The sequence below is a fragment of the Antechinus flavipes genome, chromosome 4 (genome assembly GCF_016432865.1).
Source record: "Antechinus flavipes isolate AdamAnt ecotype Samford, QLD, Australia chromosome 4, AdamAnt_v2, whole genome shotgun sequence".
NCBI lineage: Eukaryota > Metazoa > Chordata > Mammalia > Dasyuromorphia > Dasyuridae > Antechinus > Antechinus flavipes.
This window is the reverse complement of record NC_067401.1, coordinates 274,903,951-274,927,695: the sequence shown is the minus strand read 5'-3', so window position 1 is coordinate 274,927,695 and position 23,745 is coordinate 274,903,951. Positions and strand designations below refer to the sequence as shown.

The window sequence follows — 23,745 nt, the reverse complement described above, 5'->3', positions numbered from 1 at the left end:
AGAGAACTAGGATTTCAGCTGAATGATAACATTATATCCAGAAAAATTAAGTGTAATATTTAATGAGGGGAAAAAAGGATATTCAATGAACTTTCAGATTTTTCACGTCTCTACCTTCAACAAATTTGAACTTAATGGTAAATTTAGCATAGAAGAGCCAACATCAAAGACTAATTTAAAGGGACTCAACAAGGACAAATTGTTTTATGTTTTATATGTGGAAGTGTAAACCATATGTCTACAATAGACATTAGTAATTTGGTAGTCCAAAAGAAAGATTGGAGTGGAGCTATGTATATGACTCTATAAACAGCAAAACTGTTTAGGAAAAGATAAAAAAAATAGTTACTATGCTATACAAATGAAGTGCGATAGCAAGAACCAACATAAAAAGAATTAGATCAGGGAAGAGGGTTGGTAGTTCTGAAAACCTAGTTGCTTTGGGAATGTGTTAAAGAAGGAACAATACAAATATACACCAAGAAGGATATAGCACCTTCCAAAATCTATAAAGAAATAAGAGGAGAAGAAATAGAATAAGGTGGGGTACAGAAAAATGTTCAGATTAATTGGAGTGAGATAAGGTATGTAGATTAATAGTAATGGCTAAGATGGGGAGGCATCAGGGAGGTGAAGTAATAGCAAGGCAAATTAATGGATATAAGTAAAGTCGAAGAGTTAATAGGAATAGATAATAGGCGATATACACAAAAATAATAATTTAGAATATTAGTAGGAGTAGAAATTATTGATCTTAGACAAATTTAAAAAAATTTAATCAAGAGAGAAATCTATATTATATCAGCTATATTAATGTTTTAGATGTATATGTACATATATGTGTATATATATATATACACTTATATATAGATATTTGTATTGTATATATTTTTATGTATACACATATATACATACATAAATATATCCATGCTTACCTGCAGCCTGCTTTAGGGAAATGGGGGGAGAAAAGGGGGAAAAAAGAAAAGTACACAATGGAGAACAAAAGAAAACCTACAAGGAAGCAAAGAAAATCTTCATAGTTAAGAATACAATGACTTCTATTATTATATATACTTTCTTGAAATGGATATCTATTGTTACATATTTTGAATCCTCTCCATGTTCTATTGGGCATATGTCAATTTTTCTTTTTCTATTTTTCTTATTTTTGCATTTAAGTTTTAAATAAATAAATATGTTTTGAAATACCACTTAGCTTCTTAGTGAATCAGAAAAAAAATACTTTGAACTAGTTGGGAAAGGTCATTTGCATAAAACTTGTATTTCTTTCTCAAGTCATAGACTTCCTGCTAAGTGCCTGGATCTTTTGTTTAACATTAGTAAATAGTTTAGGAATTTTGTGATGGGGATATTAAATGAGGGGAATCCATGAGGAAAATTAAAATATGATTTCTACTTAGTAGCAGCATAAAGACTTGGGAGAAAGAGATAACTAAAGAAGAGAAAGGGACATGTATGTGCCAAAATGTTTGTGGCAGCTCTTTTTTGTAGCGGCTAGAAACTGGAAAATGAATGGATGTCCATCAATTGGAGAATGGTTGGGTAAATTGTGGTATATGAATGTTATGAAATATTATTGTTCTGTAAGAAATGACCAGCAGGATGAATACAGAGAGGCCTGGAGAGACTTACATGAACTGCTACTGAGTGAAATGAGCAGAACCAGGAGATCACTATATACTTCAACAACAATACTGTATGAGGATGTATTCTGATGGAAATAGATACCTTCGACAAAGAGAAGATCTAATTCAGTTCCAGTTGATCAATGATGAACAGAATCAGCTACACCCAGAGAAGGAAGACTGAGAAATGAACGTGGACTACTTGCATTTTTGTTTTTCTTCCCAGGTTATTTTTACTTTCTGAATCCAGTTCTTCCTGTGAAACAAAAGAACTGTTTGGTTCTGCACACATATATTGTATCTAGGATATACTGTAACATATTTAACATGTATAAGACTGCCTGCCACCTAGGGGAGGGAGTGAAGGGAAAAGTCACAACAGGAGTGCAAGGGATAATGTTGTAAAAAATTACCCATGCATATGTTCTATCAATAAAAAGTTATAATTTAAAAAAAAAAAGACTTGGGAGAATTTAATTAATATCTGTTTGTGGTTGGGAACTCACTTAAACTATTCAGAATTGACTTTTTAATGTGACTAGGATCAAAGAGGGCCTTAGGTAGCACAGTGGGTGGAATGTTAGACCTGTAGTAAGGAAGACACTTAAGACATGTGCTTTATGACCGTGCTTTATATAGTTTTCAAATAAGCCTGCAAGAGGTATAAGAATGATAATTAGGAGGAAGTAGAGCATGGAGACCAATTGGCCAATAATAATAAATGGTTGTTCTACAGGTTGGCCTCTGATTCAGGTAAGTGTGATTAGGTTGACCAGTTAGCCATTTTTGCTTTAATTTCATGTTAAAAAAAAAAAAAAAAAAAGGCAATGGCAAACCATTCCAGTATTGTTGCCAAGAAAACCCTAAATGCAGTCACAAAAGAGACAAGTTTAAGAACAAGGATCAAAGAAAGCATTTAGTTATAAAAATTGTTTCTGTAGATAACAAAAGTCTTATATCATACTGTACCAATTCCTCATTTATCTCAGTTTTGTCATGTCCCATAATAAAATCAGTAGATTTCTTATACAGAAACTTACTTTGCAATGAGATTTTACAACTTTGTTTTGAATGGGGTGAAGGGGGGAGGCTTTTCATTGTCTCAATCTTTAAATCTTAACCAACACATCTAGATATTTTAATTTAATTAATTTTTGCTTGTTGTGGAGATTTTTTTTTTAAATTACTCAAAAGCCTGCCTTTGGAAAAATGTTTTTTAATATTCATATCCAATAAATATATTTCTTTTTAGCAGGTTTAACTTGCCAACATGTAAGTCAAGCTGTTAGTGTCCACCATGTGAAGAGAGCAGTAGCTCAGAATTTATGGTCAGTTTGTTCAGAATGTTTAAAGGAAAGAAGGCTTTGTGATGGAGAGTCAATAAAACCAGATATTTGGTTGTGCCTCAAGTGTGGTTTTCAGGTAAGAAAAGTTACAAAACTGGAAAGATGGTCTTTTATTTATTCTCTTAATAATTTGATTAATCATGCAGTATTTAGCACCTGTCACTAGTTTTATAAGACTAAGACTAAAGGTATGTTTAATATTTCTATAAACAAAAATTTCCCAGAATAAATTCTTTGGGTCTAGAAAAACATTTTGCAACATGAAATGATAGTTGTGCTTTTTAAAAGCTTAGAGGAAATAGACTTATGATTATGTTAATACTGTCACAGAGAGTTCCTCCCCAGGATTGTAGCTGGAACAGAAGAATCAAACTTCATTTGTTTCTGTAGAGAAGGGATGGGGAATGTGTAAGGTCCATGAAAACATTTGCATAATTAACTTAAGGCAGTGATAACCTGAAAGATAGGCAGATCAATTTCCCACTGATCAAATTCTGTAAGTTGATAATTTTATATGGCCTGCAAATGATGTTATAAATATCCAAATGGCCCTTGATGGAAAAAGGGTCACCACTCCTGCAATCTCAGTTTTGAGAAATCTTTTCTTAGCTTTGTTTATTCAACTTCTTATATCCCAGTAGATGGAATCAGCTTTTTCCACTTCAATACTGAGCTCTAAAAATGTATCATTTGGCATTTATTTGCTTCTACTACATCTACTTTTGTGATAAGATTCTTTTGTTAAGGAGTTTGTAGTTAGAAACTTGGATATGCAGTTTGGAACATAAATTTTAAATCACTGGCTATATTTGGAGATTTAAATTGAACTTAATATCAAATGGAATAATCTTTGTTAAATACTTAGCATAGTATGTGGCATACAGTAGGTAATTAATACAGTAAGACTAATCCTTAGGTAAGAAGTAAAGTTTAATAAGAAATTTTCTGAAGTAGTTTCCTACTTTGTATAAGAAAAATAATTATCTCACTTAATTTACATCTGATGGAAAGTAAAATTGATTTGAAATCAAGACCCTTAATTCACATAATAAAATGGAATTCTTTTACTTTTAGGGATGTAGTCAAAATTCAGAAGATCAGCATTCTTTGAAACATTTCCAGACTTCTCGCACTGAGCCCCATTGTATTATCATCAATCTTAGCACATGGATTATATGGTAAGTAAAGCTTAGTGAGTATTTTTTATTTTTATTATATTATGTACATATATTAAAATTGAGTAGTATTATTTTAAAGCTTAAAGGAAAATAAATAAGCCATCTATTGGTTTATAGAATGAACCTGCATTGGTATTATAGAATCACAGGATTTAGAATCACAAGGGCCTTTAAAGGTCTAGTCCACATTCTACTATTCCATTTTAAAGGTGAAAAAACTGAGGGCAAAAAAGATTGAGATCATACATGTAGTAAGTACTGGAACTAGGACTTGTTATATGTTCTGACTTCAAATCCACTAATCTTTCTACTGATCTACATCATCTCAGTAAATGCCTTTGCTTTGAATACTGAAGTTAGATCAGGATTATAATAATAATATTTATTATTTTGACATTTCTGGATTGCAAAGAACTTTACATCTGTATTCTCTTTTGATCTCTTAAACAACCTCTTTGAGATGTTTCCATTTTACAAATTTTAAAAAGTGAATCATGTGAGATTAAGTGATTTGCCCATAGACAAGATAGTTAGAAATGGTCATGATCAGCTCCCAAACCTTCTTACTTTAAATTTAGTACTTTTTCTCCCATACCACTACTAGGTTAGGATTGAAAATACAATAAGTTCACTAATTAGGAGGACTTTAAAATGAATTTTCATTTTTAAAAAGTAATTTCAATTTTTATCTATTTTCTCTTCAAATTGCTCAAATTAAAAATATTTTTATCAACTTCATTTTAAATTTTATATTTTTTCAGGTGTTATGAATGTGATGAAGAATTATCAACACATCGTAATAAAAAGGTTTTGGCTCAAATAGTTGATTTTCTACAGAAGCATGTTTCTAAAACAGAAGCAAGTAAGTTTATGGATTATTACAGGGACTTGTGATGCAGTAACATGGTAATTCATACATGTATGTCTCACCTTAGACACAATTATATGAATAATAATAATAATAAAGGATTGAATACAGGCATATGCCACATAATGTAATTATTATTGTTCATTTTCATTCATAAGTATTGATTAAGAATTGTTTCTCCACTAAAAAATTCTATAGGATAAAAATTTGACAAAAATATAACATTAGGGTCATAGATAAGTTCCACCTACGAAAAGTTCCATAGAAGTAGACGTGTATTCCTAAATGGATAAAATTTAGACTGTAAAAGCTCAAGATGAGTACCTAACAGAGAACTGAATGTGGAGTAGAAACACTGACAAAGAGCCACAAGTTTACAATGTCTATTTCCCAATTATATTTTAATCTAGTCCAAGTTGTACTCGGTAGTTTGATACTTTATCCTTAATGTAATTTCTTGAAATTTCACTGTAAGATTCAGCGAATAGAGTTTTTAAGTCAAATGTACACAAGGGAAGTCCATGCTGGAGATGACACTATTTTGAGAGTATGATAACTTGATTATGTAGTTGACTGAATAATAAGAGTAGAACTTCAAAATAATGCAATAGAGTTTGGTTAATATGTATTAATGATGCCATAAAAATAATAGGTGTATGCCTCTGAGCATAAAGTCACTGATTCCTAAAGTGTAGTGAGATTTTTCTGTATATGTAAGGATGAAAATAGGACCTGAATTTCATTGACAAAAGCATCATAGAGCATCTATAAAGCATTATTATTTAATCTATTAACTAATAGATTTACACTTAGAGAGTATCTTACAGAATGGAATCTTTGATTGTAGAAATTCTCCTTATTAGTGTATGTCACCACTTCATCAGCAACTTATGGTCTTTGAGAGTTTTCTAGAGCCGAGCTACTTAAACATTTTCCATTTGTGAGCACTTTTCACTCAATAAATTTTTATGTGTCCCTGGGGATATGTGGGTGGGTGTGTATATGTTTAAATAATAGATATACAAATCAAACATTTACTAGTAATAAATCATAATTTTGTGATCCCTATATTCAGTTACAAGATTCCCAAAAGGGGTCATGAAGAAGATCTTAAGAATCTGGGGCCTAGAACACTGAAAGAAAAGTTACTGTAAGTTAGCAGTATTTGTGGAAATTTCAAAGAATGTGGAGATTAAATATGATGTAACATAGATCTACTTTATCTAGATGATAATAGAGCCTCTATAATGATATGAGAAAATAATGGCTAAAATAATGGCCAAATTTCCTCTACCTAACTAGGAACTGATTTTTAAAAATAGCTTGTTGTTATTGTTGTGCCTTTTTAAAAACATAGGTTTCTTTGGCACCCGCTTTATCATTTCTTACATCACAATCGTATTCTATCACAAGGGTATGTGCCATACCATTCCACAATTTTGCTAGAAATTCTGTTCTAATTTCTAGAATTTGTTTATCTTTAAAATACATACGTGTGTGTGTGTGTGTGTGTATGTCATATGTATGAATTATATACTAGGTAAGTTCTGGTTAACTTTTTTGGAAAGTCACAAAGGATAGGATTGTTGTCACTGTCTTTGAATTACTAAATAACTATTTTTTTTAATCAACATATAAAATTGTGTTTTTGTTTTTTAATTATTTTTTGTGCAAATTGCTTTATGGATCATGTTTGGAGAGAAAAATCTTAACAAAAGGGAAAAACCATGAGAGGGGGGGGGGGGGGACAAAAAAAGTGAACATTAGCATGTGTTTATTTACATCCAGTCTCCATAGTTCTTTTCCCAATGCAGATGGCCTTTTCTATCCAAAGTCTATTGGTCTTGCCTTGGATCACTGAACCATTGAGAAGAATCAAATCTTTCATAGTTGATCATCACACATCCTTGCTTTATTGTGTACAATGTATTGCTGGTTCTGCTTGTTTCAATTCATGTAAATCCAGGCTTTTCTAAAATCATCTTGTTCATCATTGTTTATAGAACAATAATATTCCATTACCTTCATATGCCACAGCTTATTCAGCCATTCCCCAATTGGTGAGCGTCTACATATTTTCCAATTAAGCTGCTACAAAATTTTCGCATGTGTGGGGCCTTTTCCCTCCTTTATGATTTCCTTGGGATACAGTGATGACATTTCTGGATCAAAGAATATGCACAATTTGGTGGTAGTCCTTGGGGCATAGTTCTAAATTGCTCTCCAGAATGGTTGAATCATTTCACAATTCAATAATATATTAGTGTCCCTAGTCTTTGCTTCTTAAAGGGAGAATCTACTACTTGTGGTAGCTCATTCTTTTGGACACTCCTTACTGTTTACAACAGAGACCGCTAGACCTTATTTGGACAATTGTGCAGTACAATGATCTCAACTTACAATATTTCTTGAAACAAAAGCCAATGTATTAATACTGGTAGTCTTCCGGTAATGCTATATGGTTGTGAATCATGGAATACCACAGTCTTGCTCTTTTATTTGAAATATCAAGTGCATGTCAGCACATGGCAACAAAATGATAAAATCATTCTTTTCAGCAACATCTTAGCAAATAGCTTCCCCAAAATAGAATTAGTGGCAATTACTTATTTGGGGTGGGCATGTTAAGGAATTTGCACTTGATAGAAGATAAATATAAGCTTATAAGCTAAGCTGATAGAAGATAAATATAAGCTTATAAGCTGAGCTTCTGAAACCTTCTCCAGTGTCTGTTCTTATGTTAAGGACCATGCCTAGTTGAAGGGGCAGGTCAAATCTCCGAGAGCCTCCACAGCTGTGGATCAAAACTTAGGAAGGAGTTATAGGGAAGCCTTTGTTGACACAGGTGTTGCTTATGGACTGGGAATGAAATAAATTGGAGGCTAAGGGAAGAGGAGAGAGATCAGACAATGCAACTGCCTCTCAGGCTCCTTGTGTCATCATCATTCTCTCACATGAAGAGATCCATTCTACAGATCTGAGTTAGGTCTCCAGCAGCCATTGGCAGGTGGCACCCGTATCACAATATATGGTGCCCAAATGTGGGACACAAGAATTACAGAAAGAACTAGCAGCGTTTGAGAGCTTTTCGTGAGTAGGATCCCCCCAGAGTTCCTTCTTTTTAGTCGGGGTAATTAAATGGGCCAGCACTTCAAAAGTATGAACCAGAAGACTGATGAGAGACTTAAATGCCTGTTCTGACTATAGTCCTTTTCTCTGTTTGAAAGTTTGCCTCCATGCCATCTCACAAGATCAACACCTGCTATAATATTTCACCCTACAACCATCCAGAGGTGATAGTGCTGCTTGCATTCCTCAGTGTGCAGATTCAGATAACAGCAAATGCACAAATTTACTGATCATGCTGTGGGGGGGAAATAATCACGTCTAAAACAAAAAAACAGGGAATTGTTAAGGACCATGCCTAAGTGAAAGGGCAGGTCAATTCTCCGAGAACTTTCACAGCTGTGAATCATAACATCTGAAGGAGTTGCAAAGCAGCTTTTACTGACACAGGTGTTGCTTGTGGCCTGGGAATGAAATAAATTGGAGGCAGAGGAAAGAGGAGAGGTCAGATAATGCAACTGCCTCTCAGTCTCCTTGTATCATCATCATTCGCTCTCATGAAGAAATCCATTCTACAGGTTAGACCTCCAGCAGCTAATAGCAGGTGGCTGCTGTTATCATAACAGTTTTACCTGATGTTATTGCTAGTTTTCATTTGAATTGATAGAGAAATGAGACACAATTTTACTTCTGCTTCTTTGTAAGGAACCCTCTTTATCTTGAAAATGTTATGGGATACTGTGATGGAAATTACTAAATTTTGAACTGAAAAACTAATGGGGAAATAGGAAATAAATGAAGCCATAATGTATTTTGAATGAAGAATTATGTATAAGAAGTGAAAGGGGGGTCTGGCAATGTAATGCGAAAGAGGGATAGATAGCCAGTGTGCTGTGGTACCTACATAATGTTTGGTGCATATTTGTTGACCACCTACCAACCCCACTCTCATGGAACATTTATAAGAAAACTTGGCATGAATGGGTTGAGATTTGGATAAATAGTTCCCCAAATTACTTATCCATAAAGAGGAAAAGAATCTGAATTATTAGCTTTGTGGAGCTTGCAGTTTGAAATAATATGAGAATTTAAGGAAGTAATTATTTGATTCCCTACATTATAGCCAGAGTGACCATCATTACTATCCATCATGGACTAATTCCTACTGCCCTATTTTTGTAATTATATTCCCTCTGCCGAGCATATCTTCCTCCTCTCTTGTCTTTGCAACTTCTACCAGTGAAGATTTAGCTTGAGCCTTGTTCAGGAATTAAAGCAAACTTCTCAGAGGTAGCAGTAAGGTCTATACCCTCATTACTTCCTTTAAGAACTTTAGTGACAGTGCAGTATTTCTCATATTGACATTTAATAACACTTTACCTTGCATATTTTTTAACTACTTCATGTTTATTTCATATCCTTTCCATTGTGATTGTGAGGTCTTCAAGAGGCAGAAGCATACTGAGCATGCAGTAGGTACTCTTAATCTCCAAAGTTTGCTAGACTAGACTTCAAATGAGTCTGTCTCTAACTTATACTCAAAAGTTTGTTTGCTGTAGTACTTGACAAATCTTATATTTCACAAGAATTGTCTTTGAGAAACCAAGGTCACCTTCATGCCACAGTGATTCTTTATGGATTATCAGAAACATGGTATCATAAAAATATGACTCTTTGTAATAGCAGTATAGTGCTATAAACTTCTGAGCATGAATGCCTAGGTTTTCTGATTCCTGATCTAGTGTTTTATTTTAATCATATCTCCACTCTTATCACCCAACATCATACTCTTCTCAGCAGTGGGAAAAGGAACTTCTCTGATTCCAAATTTCTACCAGCAAGAGCTCTAGTAGAGTGCTACTTAGTAGATTTGTTTAAAAGAATGTTTTTATTTTTATAAATCTTAGTCCTTTGGACTGGAACCAGTCATTTTATTGGTTGAGGAAATCCCTTCCGCTTATGTAAATCAGTATGTGTCAGAAGTAAGATTTGAACCATTTTCTTTTTCCTTTTTCTTTTTTTTCTTTATTAAAGCTTTTCACTTTTCAAGACATATTGTGGACAATTCTTCAACATTAGCCCTTGCAAAATTCTGTGTTCCAATTACACACACACACACGCGCGCACACACACACACACACAGACACCCTCCCCTAGATGGCATGCAGTCTAATACATCTAAACATTGTAGAAATACATGTTGAATCCAACACATGCATATTCATCTATACAACCATCATGCTGCACAAGAAAAATCAAATCAAACCAGTTTAAAAAAAAGGGAGAGAGAGAAGCAAAATAAAATGCAAGCAAACAACAAAATGAAAATACTATGTTGTGAACTACACTCAGTACCCACAGTCCTCTCTCTGGGTGTAGAAGGCTCTCTTCATCACTGAACAATTCGAATTGGTTTGAATCATTTCATTGTTGAACTGTTTTCTAACATTGAGGTCATCTTTACTATTGTTATGCTGCTTTTCTCTTTAATACTAATTAATTTTGAATTTAAATAGATCATGCACAAAAACTTAAATGATAATTTTGTTAGATTTTTTGCTAGTTTTTTCTAAATTGGAATATTGTTAAATTTCTTTTTATAAATTTATTGTTCAATCCGATGCTAAGTGAAATGAGTAGAACCAAGAGAATATTGTACACAGAAACAAGATTATGTGATAGACTTGTTTTTTTCTAACAGTGAGGTGATTCAAGGCACTGCGAAGAGAATTGTAATGGAAAGTTCTATCCACATCCAGAGAAAGGACTATGGAGACTGACTGAATGTGAATCAAAGCATAGACTTTTTTTTACCTTTTTGTTGTTATGGTTGTTTTTTTGCTTGTTTTTTTTCCCCCTTTTGATCTGATTTTTCTTGCTCAGCATGATGAATATGGAAACATATTTAGAAGAATTTCATATGTTAAACCTTTATCCGATTGCTTATTTGGGCAGAGGAGAAGAGAGAAAGGGAGAAAAATTGGAAATGCAATGTTTTCAAAGGTGAATGTTGAAAATTGTCTTTGTATGTATTTGGAAAAATAAAATACTATTCAAAATATATATATTTCTTAAGAGAAGAAAACAATTTACAATTTGAATTATTTATACTTAAATTTTCTCAGTAATTTCTATTGATACTTTAAAAAAATATCATGATTAAAAAAAAATAAACCCTTAAGTGGTTTGGCAGTAGTTTTTATTTTTTGTTGCCATCTCATTAACCTTAATGAAATATATTATTAATAGTCAATTTTTTAATGAAAAAATGTCTTTTGTGTGTCCCCCCAGTATTAATGACAGTCTTTCATAAAGTGCATGTTAAAGTTTATGGGCATGTATCTGTTATCACCCTTTGTGTTAAATTGCATATAAATTGTTTTTAAACAAGTATTTTATGGCGTAATGGTTGATAAACTGCATTTTTAGAAAAAGCAAAAATGAGGTTTTTATTTGGTACTAGCGTAGTAGAATGGAATGGCAGCAAGATCACTGCTTCTTAGTTTCTTATAAAGACTCAACTTCTCTTAAGCTGAAAATATGTACAAATTACATTAATACTACATGACTGATTTAGGTAATTGCATTAAGCAATTGAGATGAGCCCCAGTGCTGAGTTCCCAAAAGAATGCTTGCAGCTGTGTGAATTTCACATCTGATCCTAGAATTTGTTATACCCAGCCTTATCTTTTTTTTTTCCCTGTGAATACTTCCTGTATACAATATATTAATATAAGGGCTGTGGAAGATGATCTAAAGTCTGCAATCTTGAATTTAAATCTTATTTAGAGATGAGCTTCACTTATTTACTACAACAGTATAGTAAAGGAGTACCTCATTGTTGACAATTTTTGTTTAAATAAAATTAATTTTAGACATGCCTTGTATTTAGAAGAGAGTAGGTGATACTATTTTGTGCAAAATGAGATAATAAATTTAGAGCTAAAAGAGACATTATGAAGGTTCACCCCCCCTTCTCCTCCTCTGAAGAAATTGAGGTCCATAAAAGTTAGACTTGTACAGGGTTACTGATGGAAGAAGTAGAAGATGGATTATTCAAAACTCTGCCTTCTCATTCTTCTCTTCTTCCACTGTACTATCTTGTCTCTTACTATTTACTCATTATCTGAGCAATTAAATATAATCATATATGGATAAGGGAGATTTGCCCCACCTTTAAAGTGATAGAGGGCTCTGGTTAATTGAATATGGTGGCATGTAAAGTATGGTAGATTGTTTTGTGAATTGCCCTAGCTAAGCTAAACCAGAGACATGGTCGTTCAGAAAATAATTCCAGTTGTTTTTCAGGTACTTCGCACAGTTTGATTGCCTTATATTACTGAGATTTTTACAGCGTGTATAGTAAGAGCACTTTGTAAATGGTCTGACTCCCAGCTGACTAAGCTTTTTTATTCCTAATTAATTCAAAGTCCAATGTCTGTATACTTTTTTTTTTTTTTTAGCCTGGAAGTTAACCTGTGGTTTTATATGGTAAGCTGAAAAGTAAAAGTCAAGCCTATATATTTATATATATATCCCTATATACTTTTTCTAATTTTGATTTATATTCTTCATTATCTTAGGTAGATACCATATTTGTGTCTAATGGTAGCCTTCTGGTGGCGTGGGGGAAGGAGAGAGAAAAAATAAAAAGTGTACAGCAAAGAACAAAAGAAAACTTAGAAGTTTGCACAGAAAAGCAGAGTAACTTTGAAAATAACATATAGTATTTATTACATTTAGTTCCTCCCCCCACCCAAAAAAAACAAACAAACAGTGGTGTAAAATTGAAAATTCATGGTTTTATATGGAATTCTCTTTTTATGTTGTGCATTGTACATGGAAATATTCTCCCTTTTTTTTGTCTTTGTATTTAAGTTCAAACTAAATTTTTAAAAATTAAGAAGTATTTTGAGGATTAATTTTTTAAAAAAAATTTACAGTCCTGTAACTGAGCTAAATGTAAGTATATTGTATTCTGTGTTACTCAAGAATATTTCTGGTTCACTGTGTAAAAAGTAATATAACTTATTTCTTATTTTATTTGTGAATGACGTGTGTGTGTATCTTTAGAGATATTTAGCTATATCTGTAGTCTATAAAAATATGGACATATATTTTGGGCTTTTATGTTTCAAGCCAAAAACAAGAAATGTCTTAAGAAATAAAAGATAGAAATTGAGTATAATTAAACAAGTCTCTTATTGATAGGTCAGTCTTTTCTTCTAAATTATATTGCTGATATCTTTATGCTTTAATGAGAATAGTTGGTAGTTATTTTTTATTGTAAATTATAATGACATTATAAATTATTGTGTTTTTATTAAACAAGACCTACTTCAAAGTTACCTCAATTATTTTGATAAACCATTCATTTTATGCCAAGATAATAAAAATTGATAAGTATCTTAAGTTTGAATAAAGTGATCCACAGACTAGTTTCTAAATCTTTAAATGTTCAAACAGTATGGTTGATTTCTACACTGGCTTTTAAGATGCTTGACATCCATTTGAAGGCTTATAATTCTGTGTTGTCTATTATATGTTAGTTGCTGTTGCTGTAATGGTAAAACATAAGCCTTATAATGCGAAGTGTGCTGGTCATATAATTTATTTGAAAAACATGGTGAATTCTTGTAGTCTTCTTGAATGAAGTCACTTTTGTAGGTACTCTAGCAGTTGTATTTTGAAAATATGAAACGACTAAGAATTCTTTTTTATAAAATACAGCACTTAAAAATTTTGATTCACACAAAAAAATCTTTGCAGTCTGCAATATATAATCTCAAAAAATAAAATTTGAAGTCTTACAGCTTAATTGAACTTGTATATTAATTTAAATATGAAACTCAGCAAATAGATTCTTGCTACTTGTGTGAAGTTGCTACTTAACCATAAAATAAAATGCTTTTATTGAGTTTGCCCTGAAGATAAGGTCCACTATGGCAGTGCTATCCATATTTGGTGGCTATGCATGGAGAGCCAGGTGGTGCTGAAAAGCATTGAACAGTGAAGCGTGCAGTTATCTAGATTTGACATTTGTCATCCCTTACTGCTAAAGGGAAAGGAAAAATCTGCTTTTCCATATGTTTATGCTTTTTTTTTTTTTTTTTTTTTTTTTGCCTGCAGTTTTGTCCAGATGGTCTGGTGAACATTGTTTACTTTAAGATGCTATCCCAGATGTTTTTGAACACTCATATGTACACAACTATATAGAACACTAATTCACAATTATTTGCACATTTTAATTTTAAAGATTTCTTTGCATGAATGACATGGAAAGTTGACAACTTTCTTCTAGAAAAGTTCCTAAAATAAATAACATTTGTACTACCACTCAACTACTTTATCACTATCAATTTAAAATTATGAATTTGGTGATATTTAAACTATTAGGTTTTGAACTATAAGGTTTTGATAGCACAATAAAAAATATCAGATAAAGGATATAACTAAATAACTTTATAAATAGTTTATATTTATCATTTATGTGTAGATTTGTTTGTATTTGATCTGTATTTGGGAAATATGCTATTCAGGTGTTTAATTATTTCCACATGTGTCAGAGAAAGTTTTTTTTTTTTTTTTTAAAGAGTCAAGTAATAAAGACAACTTAGGAAATGTTTTTTAGAAAATATTCTGTAATAGTTCATTCGATAGGTATTAAAAATGCTGAGACATTTTTAAAAAATGAGAGATAGGAAGGCATACTTTACTAGTAGTTACATAAAATTAAGCATGATTTCACAGACACTAACATATGCAAGCCACCTAGCAAAGCAGACTTTTTTTCTGTGCAGAGTATTGGGAGTTAGGGGAATCTAACTTTGTATAAGACTAATGGTTTGGACTAGATGGCCACTGATGTCCTCCAATACTTCTAGATCTACAACTTTTTATAAAACAGTAATATCACTATTTGGTACTATTTCAAAACAGAAAAAGAGATTGGTAGAACAGATTAGACAAGAAAGATTCTACTATATGCCAGGTACTGTGCTAAATTGTTCAGGTACTCACAGTTTAAGTGGGGAGACATCAAAGCAATATATAAAATTAAGCTATATGCAGGATAATCTAAGAAGCTAATAGGCAGAGATGAGGAGAAAGAACATTCTAGCCCTGGATGATGGTCAGAGAAAATGCCTGGAGAGGGAATGAGGGTGACATGATAGGACCTGTGCTTTAGGAAATTCACTTTCATATCCAAATGTTACAAAAGTAAAATCAACAGACAGATTGGATGTGGGAGATGAAAGTTAGTGAGGAGCCAAGAATGACTTCTAGGTTGCTGGCTCGAGGGATTGTAAGGAAGGTATTGCATTTGATTATAATGAAGAAGATAGAAGATAGTTTAGGGGGAAAAGAAGAGTTCCATTTTCTATATGTTGATTTCAGGACATCTATTAAGCATTCATTTTGAATGCCTAAAGGCAGTTGAAGATGTGAGATTATAGCTCAGCAGAAAAATTAAGGCAAAATAGATAGATTGAGACTTACCAGAATAAAGACAGTAATTAAATCTGTGGGAATTAATGAGATACCAGGTAAGATAGTATTGAGGGTGAAGAAATAGAGCCCAGAATATAGGTGTGGGACACCTAGGTTTAGACATGATGAGCAAGAGGAAGATACAGCAAAGGAGATCAAAAAGGACTGGTTGAATAAATAGAAATATCAATAAGAGCAGTGTCTCAAAAACCTAGATAGAAGAGAGTGATCAACAGTGGCAAAGACTGCAGAGATATCAAGGAGAATGAGGATTGAGAAAAGGCCACTGTATTTGGCAACTAAGAAATCATTGGTAAGTTTGGAGAGCAGTTTTGATGAAGTGATAATTTTGAAAACCCAGATTGTAAGGACTTTAAGAGTGAGAGGAAAGAAAGAAGAAATGGTAGCATAAAGCAAATGAGTGATATAAGACAAGGAAGAAGGGGCTCATGGCAAATGGCCTCAAATTTCAAAAAAAAACTTTTCAGTTTATATTTTTTGTGTGTTTTCTTGTGTTGTTAGTCTTGGCCAATTTGGAATCATAAATTGTATTTCAACAAAATGGGCATTACAACAAAATTTACATTCTCCTTTTGGGCAATGACTAAACTATTATGGTATATGAATGTGATACAATATTATCGTGTTGTTGTAACAAAGTATGAAAATGAGGGGCAGCTAGGTGGCATAGTGGATAGAGCACCAGCCCTGAAGTCAGGAGAATCCGAGTTCAAATGTGGCCTCAGACACTTGAACGCTTCCTAGCTGTGTGACCCTGGGCAAGTCACTTAACCCCAATTACCTCACCAACAACAAAAAAGAAAATAAGTATGAGAATGGACTCCAGAGCGAACTAGGCAGATCTTTATGAATTGATTCATAACAGAAGTAGAAAAATAAATGTTGACATGGTAGAAGAAAACAGCTTTTAAAGACTTTAGAAATCTGATCTTTATTTGAATATACAAAATAATTCAGAATAGTGAAGATGAAGCACATCACTCACTTCCTAGCAAATAAGTGATAAACTTTCTGTAGAATGACAGACTTTTTTCCAACATGGCCAATGTAGGGATTTATTTTGTTGGATTATATGTATTAAGTTGGAGGGAAGGGGTCCTTTTTTCTTTTCAAAAAATTTTAGGGAGGTGTTGAGGAAATAACAAATACTCATATAAATAAGTTTTAGAAAAATAATAAGTTTCATTCTAGATCTTATCAAAGGACAGATGGGGATAAAATATAGCAGTTAGTGAATCAGGAAAAAGTACTTCATTTTAAGAAGAAAATCTGTTTTTTCTCTGTAGAATTTTACCCCTCTCCTTTCATCCCTAAATATCAAGTTTATAAACATTTAAATGCATACTATGTACCAAGCACTGTGTTAAGGTACTACATAATTTTACTGTTGGTTATGTATTGTCTTGTGTAGTTTAATAATTTTCTTCATGTGAGTTATTTTTCCATAGATTTATCACTGTGCCCAAAAAAGGCCTATGGACTCCATGCTCAGCTTAATACGTTTTCTAATTTTATTATATACATCTTAAATAATTTGTGGATTTTATTCTTGTAGGTTCATTTTCCAAAGTAATAAGGCTTTGTGAAGAAAAATGTGAAGCAGGTGAAATATGGAAAGGAAAATGCCAAATCAGCAGTTTGCCGGCTTCTGTAAAAGGAATTAATAACTTGGGAAACACTTGCTTTTTTAATGCTGTCATGCAAGTAAGATAAACATTAAAAATTATAATTTTTAAATTTAATTTAAAATATTTTAGAATTATTTTAATGTTTGCTTGTTTGGGGGAAATGGTCTTTTCATGAAATAGGAAAGAAAAAATCACTGAGCCTATCCAGAATAAAGTGAATATTCCTAATAAGTTTATGTTAACAGATACAAACTTTTCACGCAATATGATTATTACCATTTTCATATTTTTAAACATGCCAATTTTTCTTTTAGTTCCAAATTAACAGATCTTTTCTTTACTAAATGAATTTTATTGTTAATGTGGTAATGACATGTTACTTCAATGTTCTTTGTTCAGATATAGCTGAATAAAAACATTTAACATGAAGAATATTGTATAAATTGTCACAGACATAAAATGCAATAGAATCCTTGATTTTTTTTTCACATGGATTTTTTAGATGTACTGATTATTTAAGTTTGGAAAAATACTGTGGACAAAATCAACTTCTGGTTATTTTTTCTGGTTTTTGCTTTTTCTGGTTATTGCTAAAGTAATACTTTTTGTTCAACCAGCTAATTAGGCAGTAGTTCTCAGTCAGAATTAAAAGTGAAAAAATCATATGTTATATAAGTTAGTGATATGTTTCTTAAGGGATAAGAGTTTAATTTTGTTTTCTTTTAGAACTTGGCTCAGACTCACATGCTCAATGAACTGATGTATGAGGTCAAGGAAAAGGGGACAAAGTTAAAAATTTTTCATACTTCAGATCCTCAATTGGTAAGTAAATATATCTGTACAAATCCTAGTTATGCAAGAATGAGCCACCTTCAAAATTCATTACCTGGGATAGGAGACAATGATAAGAAATTATTTTAAATTAAAAAAAAAAGTTTGAGCTTAGAACATATTTTTGTTGTTGATTAAAAATTGATTTTTGTAAAACAAAATAAAACACAGAAAATACCCAATTTCTATAAAAGCTTGTCCAGTTTGGGATATTGAAATTCAAATATATCATACAATTAGAAAATAACATCTTATGGATGGATACCACATATGTGAAGTATGTGTGTGTGTGTGTGTGTGTGTGTGTGTATATAGATCTAAATAGTATGACTAAATTTTTTAAACAAAACATTACACAACTATTTCCCTTTTTTAACATATGTTTATAGTTTTATCTTGACCTTAGGTGATATCCTTTCTAAAGTACTTCTTTTTTAGGAAGAAAATCTTTTTTCTCTGTAGAATTCTACCCCTCTCCTTTTTCCCTTCATCTCTAAATATGGTACTTAATATTAGTCTAATAGATTTTTCTTTTTTCTGGGCTGTTCTGAGACCAAGTAATGGCATAACATTTCAGGTTAAAGTCACTTAGCACACTGATAAATAATTGAAATTTTACTTTTTCTTTGTAAGTTAAAAGTAATTTCAAAAGTCATATAATAAAAATTCGGCAGTGGCTCTTGTTTATTTGAGCTGTGTGAGAGTTGGAGCAAATTATTAGCTGTTTGACCCTGAACAAATCACTTAACCCTGTTTGCCTCAGTTTCCTCATCTGTAAAAATGACCTAGAGAAGGAAATGGCAAACCCTCATCTGTAAAAATGACCTAGAGAAGGAAATGGCAAACCCTTCTAGTATCTTTGCCAAGACCCCAGATGGGGTCACAAAGAATCAGAAACCACTGAAACAACTGCACACCAACAAAAAAACTCATCACTGTTCTTTGAAATGGTTATTTTCCAGTATTTTACATCCTTGGAAATATAATTTCTTTACTCTCTTTGCATTGCCCCTTTTAAATAACTTATTGAAAGCTGCATACTTACTTTTACTTTCAAATTTATACGTTAAGGGTTTTTCTCCCATAAACTTCTGAAGTTTTTATGTGTATAGAGGAGTGACTTATGCATTATAATTTGTTTGCTAGGGTCTTAGAAGTAGCTCTCAATTTATATTGTTATGATTCAAGTGGAAAGCCTTTTTCACATATAAAAATTCTGAAGAAATACAACTTACCTTTTCTAATATTAGCCTAGAAGTAGATTTTCTGATACTTACTTTATATGGATAATGCTAATAATAATCATAATTCCCTAAAACTGTATGATTACATTTTAAAAGTCATATTTAAATTTTTTTCTTGCTTTCCCCCCCCTCTTCTTGATCCCTTGCCCTCAGTACTTCAGATGATTATTTTGACTTTTGAACAAATTTAGCCTATGCTGGTAATAGTAACTGAAAAGATCATGTCCAACTTTTCGTGACTCAATTTGAGGTTTTCTTGGAAAAGATATTGAAGTGGTTTGCCATTTCCTTCTCCAGCTCATTTTACAGATGAGGGCCTGAGGGAAGTAGAGTTTAAGTGACTTGCTCAGGATCACACAGCTAGTAAATGTCCGAAGTTGGATTTGAACTCTGGGAGATGAATCTTTCTGAGTCTAGGCCAAGGACTTCCCACTGAGCCATCTAGTTGAGAAAATCATTAATCAATAGTGTTCTAAAAGTCGCAGCACAATTTTAATTATTTAGTTTAAATTAAGCCAAACAATTTAAACAAACCATTGTAACTTTTTTTTTTATTATGTTCATTATTGGATGTTCATCTTATTGAAAGAAAACTAAATTTCTTTTTACAGGATCCACTAGTGGTAAACCTGTCAAGTCCTGGAACTCTGACATCAGCTATGTTCCTATTCCTTCACAGCATGAAGGAGCCTGGGAAAGGCCCACTTTCTCCTAAAGTCCTGTTTAACCAGCTTTGTCAGAAGTAGGTATAAATATCTTTGCTGGTACTACAAAGAAATACTGTCAGAAGAACACACGTGTTATTTGTTAATTTAAGTAATTTCTTCAAACAATAATGTGGCTGTTAATACATAAGATGTTGAGTGCTTTACAATCATAGCATTTTAAAACTAGAAGGGATCTTAAATATAATCTAATTCATCTTCATATTATAGATAGGGAAACTGAGGTATAAAGGAATGCATTAAAATAACTCCTATGACTTTAAGAATACAAACCACTTAAGGAACCCTACTTGAACCTTTCTAATTACCATTTCACTCTTGAGAATAAAAATGATTAAAACATGAAATTGAATTACATAAATACACAAAAGGTTTAAAATTTTAGACTCAAACTTATTTTGTGTATAAGGTTGTATTTAACTTGATCCTAAACCAAGTTATTGTGACACTTTTAAATGGATTTTATTTTATTGGATTTTGTCAATCTTAGCCTTTTTTTTTTTTAATCTGGCCTCTTTTGACCTTTGTGAATCATTCTCTTCTCCTTGATGCTCTCTCTTTAGATGCTTGAGGTATCCCCTTATACTGCTTTCTCCTGTCTCTTCTATCTGACTAATGCTTTTCTGTTTCTATATTTGCTTTTCTTTGAGGTTTAGTGCACAAGTAGGTATCTTCCAGTGCTCTGTCCTGGATACTCTTCTTTTCTCTCTTTATATGTACTTTCTTACTTGGTGATCTTATAACAGCTCCCATGGGTTTAGTTATCATTTCTTTGTAGACTCCTAGTTCTATATATCCAGTCTTAATCTCCCTCCTGAGTTCACAGTCTTATATCACCATTGTTCTTTTGGAAATAGAACTGGATAACCAATAAACATTTCAAAATCAGCACATCAAAAATTGATTTAATATTTATCCTCAAACATTCCCCTCTTTTAAATTTTTCTGTTGAGAGAAGCATCACCTTTCTAATATCAGTATTATAATCTAAGGGTCATCCTCAACTTCTCACTTACATTTATTCATATGTACTATTTATTCCCAAAAGTTGTTTCTAAATTCACAACCTTTCCCATATACATCCTCTTTTCTCCACTCATATAGAAAATGTATTATTGCAGGTCTTTAAACATAAGGGAAAAAAAAGGTAACTCTCATTACAAATAATTAGTGCATAAAATATCTGAAGATTCATCTACCAAAGTATATACAAGACTTGTATAAATTCAAGTACAAGTGCTTTTTAAAAAATAAAGAACTTAAAATAGGAGAAATAATCAATGCTCATGGTTAAGCCATGCTAATATAAAAATAACAATATTTATCTTCACTTTTAATGCTATATCTATTACTAAGGAGATATTTTGTAGGATTTGATAAGATAATAAAATTAATTTGGAAAAAGACAAAAGATCTAGAATATCAAGAAAAATGATTAGAAGAAATAAGGATGAAGGAGGAATAGCACTTCCAGACTGTTGGAATCCTTACAAAGTGTTAAGTCATTAGAATTGATAGAGACAATAATTATTTAATTTAGCATGGTTCAGTATGATTGATCTGATCCTACAAAGAGATGTTATGGGCCAGAACTTGAAACAAGGTACTAAGTGGAATTGAGGAGACATTGTTTAAATCTAGTTTAGAATTGATTTAATCCTACAACAAATAATGGTTTCCCAGTGATATAATGATTGGTGTGTACTCAGTGTACAGCATATAAGCAAGAAGCTCTCAGGGCCAAACACAGAGACACAGGAGCCCACTCTTAGAGGCGGATTCATTCCATATTCCACCTTTGTGCTGGCTGGAAACATTTGGAGAGAGCTAGGGGCTGAAGCTCAAGACTTTGAAGGACACAGTAAAGGATTGGATTTTTAACTTCTGGCTGTGTTTGGAGTGATTATTACTTGGAACTGAAACTAAGGCCGCCTCCAGAAAACCTCCCCGAGAAACCTGCTCCCAGAGAGAACCATTATATTTTAAAGAAGAGAACACTACACCAGACCACAAATTACATTATAAATTAACAGTTGTCATTACCATCTGGTATTGGTTAAAAAAATAGCTTAATGGAACAAATTAGAGAAGAGAAACAGTGGAACTGAATAATTAATGGCTTGATACAGTGGAAAACAAATAACCTAGGGGAAAAAACTCCTTCCTTACACTATATTTCATAATATATTCTAAATGAATGTGATCTTACTACTAAAGATCACATTATAAAAAAATTGAAGAAAAACAGGGCATAATACCTGTCATAGATATGAGTAGGAAATATATTTGTAATCAAGAACTAAAGGCAGTTTTTAAAAAATATATAAATAACTTGATTTCATAATACTAAAAAGCTTCTGCATAGACAAAATTAATGCATCTAGAATAAGAAGAGAAATAATGGGGGAGAGGGGAATTTGTTTTCAAATTTCTCCTGATAAGCATTTAGCATCTATGCCATATTATACTTAATTTATATGTGACTAATAATAGCCATTCCCAAAGGATATATGCAAACAACTTCTTATTTTTTATTAAAGCTTTTTATTTACAAAACATATGCTTGGTAGTTTTTCAACATTGGCCCTTGCAAAACCTTCTATTCCAAATTTTCCCTTCCTTTCCCCCCACCCTCTCCGCAGGATGGCAGGTAGTCCAATACATGTTACATTAAAATATGTGTTAAATCCAATATATGTGTACATATTTATAGTTATCTTGCTGCACAAGAAAAATCAGATCAAGAAAGAAGGAAAAAAACTGAGAAAGAAAACAAAATGCAAGCAAACAACAACAGAAAGAGTGAGAATGCTATGTTGTGGTCCACACTTGGCTCCCATGGTCCTCTCTCTGGCTGTAGATGTCTCTCTTCATCACTGAACAATTGAAACTGGTTTGAATCATCTCATTGTTGAAGAGAGCCTCGTCCATCAGAATTGATCATCGTATAATTTTGTTGTTGAAGTATACAGTGATCTCCTGGTTCTGTTCATTTCACTTAGCAACAGTTAATGTAAGTCTCTCCAGGCCTCTCTGAAATCATCCTGCTAATCGTTTCTTATAGAACAATAACATTCCATACCATTCATATACCATAATTTATTCAGACATTCTCCAACTGATGGGCATCTACTCAGTTTCCAGTTTCTTGCCACTACAAAAAGGGCTGCCACAAACATTTTTGCACATGTGGATCCCTTTCCCTCCTTTAAGATCTCTTTGGGATATAAGCCCAGTAGTAACACTGCTGGACCAAAGGGCATGCACAGTTTGATAACTCTTTGAGCAGAATTCCAAATTGCTCTCCAGAATGGTTGGGTCCGTTCACAGTTCCATCAACAGTGTATCAGTGTCCCAGTTTTCCCATATCCCTATGCAAACTTCTTTGTTTTTTTTTTAAATTATTTTTATTTTTTTATTTTATTTTATAATAACTTTATATTGACAGAATCCATGCCAGGGTAATTTTTTTTTTTTTACAACATTATCCCTTGCACTCGCTTCTGTTCAGATTTTCCCCCTCCCTCCCTCCACCCCCTCTTCTAGATGGCAAGCAGTCCTATATATGTTAGATATGTTGCAGTATATCCTAGATACAATATATGTTTGCAGAACCAAACAGTTCTCTTGTTGCACAAGGAGAATTGGATTCAGAAAGTAAAAATAGCCCGGGAAGAAAAACAAAAATGTAAATAGTTTAC

At 32.5% G+C, this 23,745-nt stretch overlaps 1 protein-coding gene across 1 annotated transcript in view; it reads left to right on the top strand.

Annotated features, from left to right (window-relative positions):
* The window catches only part of USP45 (ubiquitin specific peptidase 45), an 81,017-nt gene that overhangs the window by 16,925 nt on the left and 40,347 nt on the right, over window positions 1–23,745 (top strand). Inside the window, exons 3-8 of the mRNA XM_051997441.1 lie at window positions 2,899–3,068; window positions 4,067–4,170; window positions 4,932–5,032; window positions 17,172–17,320; window positions 17,971–18,066; window positions 19,931–20,061. Coding sequence (XP_051853401.1) covers window positions 2,899–3,068; window positions 4,067–4,170; window positions 4,932–5,032; window positions 17,172–17,320; window positions 17,971–18,066; window positions 19,931–20,061 — 751 coding nt within the window. The remainder of the gene's footprint in view (window positions 1–2,898; window positions 3,069–4,066; window positions 4,171–4,931; window positions 5,033–17,171; window positions 17,321–17,970; window positions 18,067–19,930; window positions 20,062–23,745) is intronic.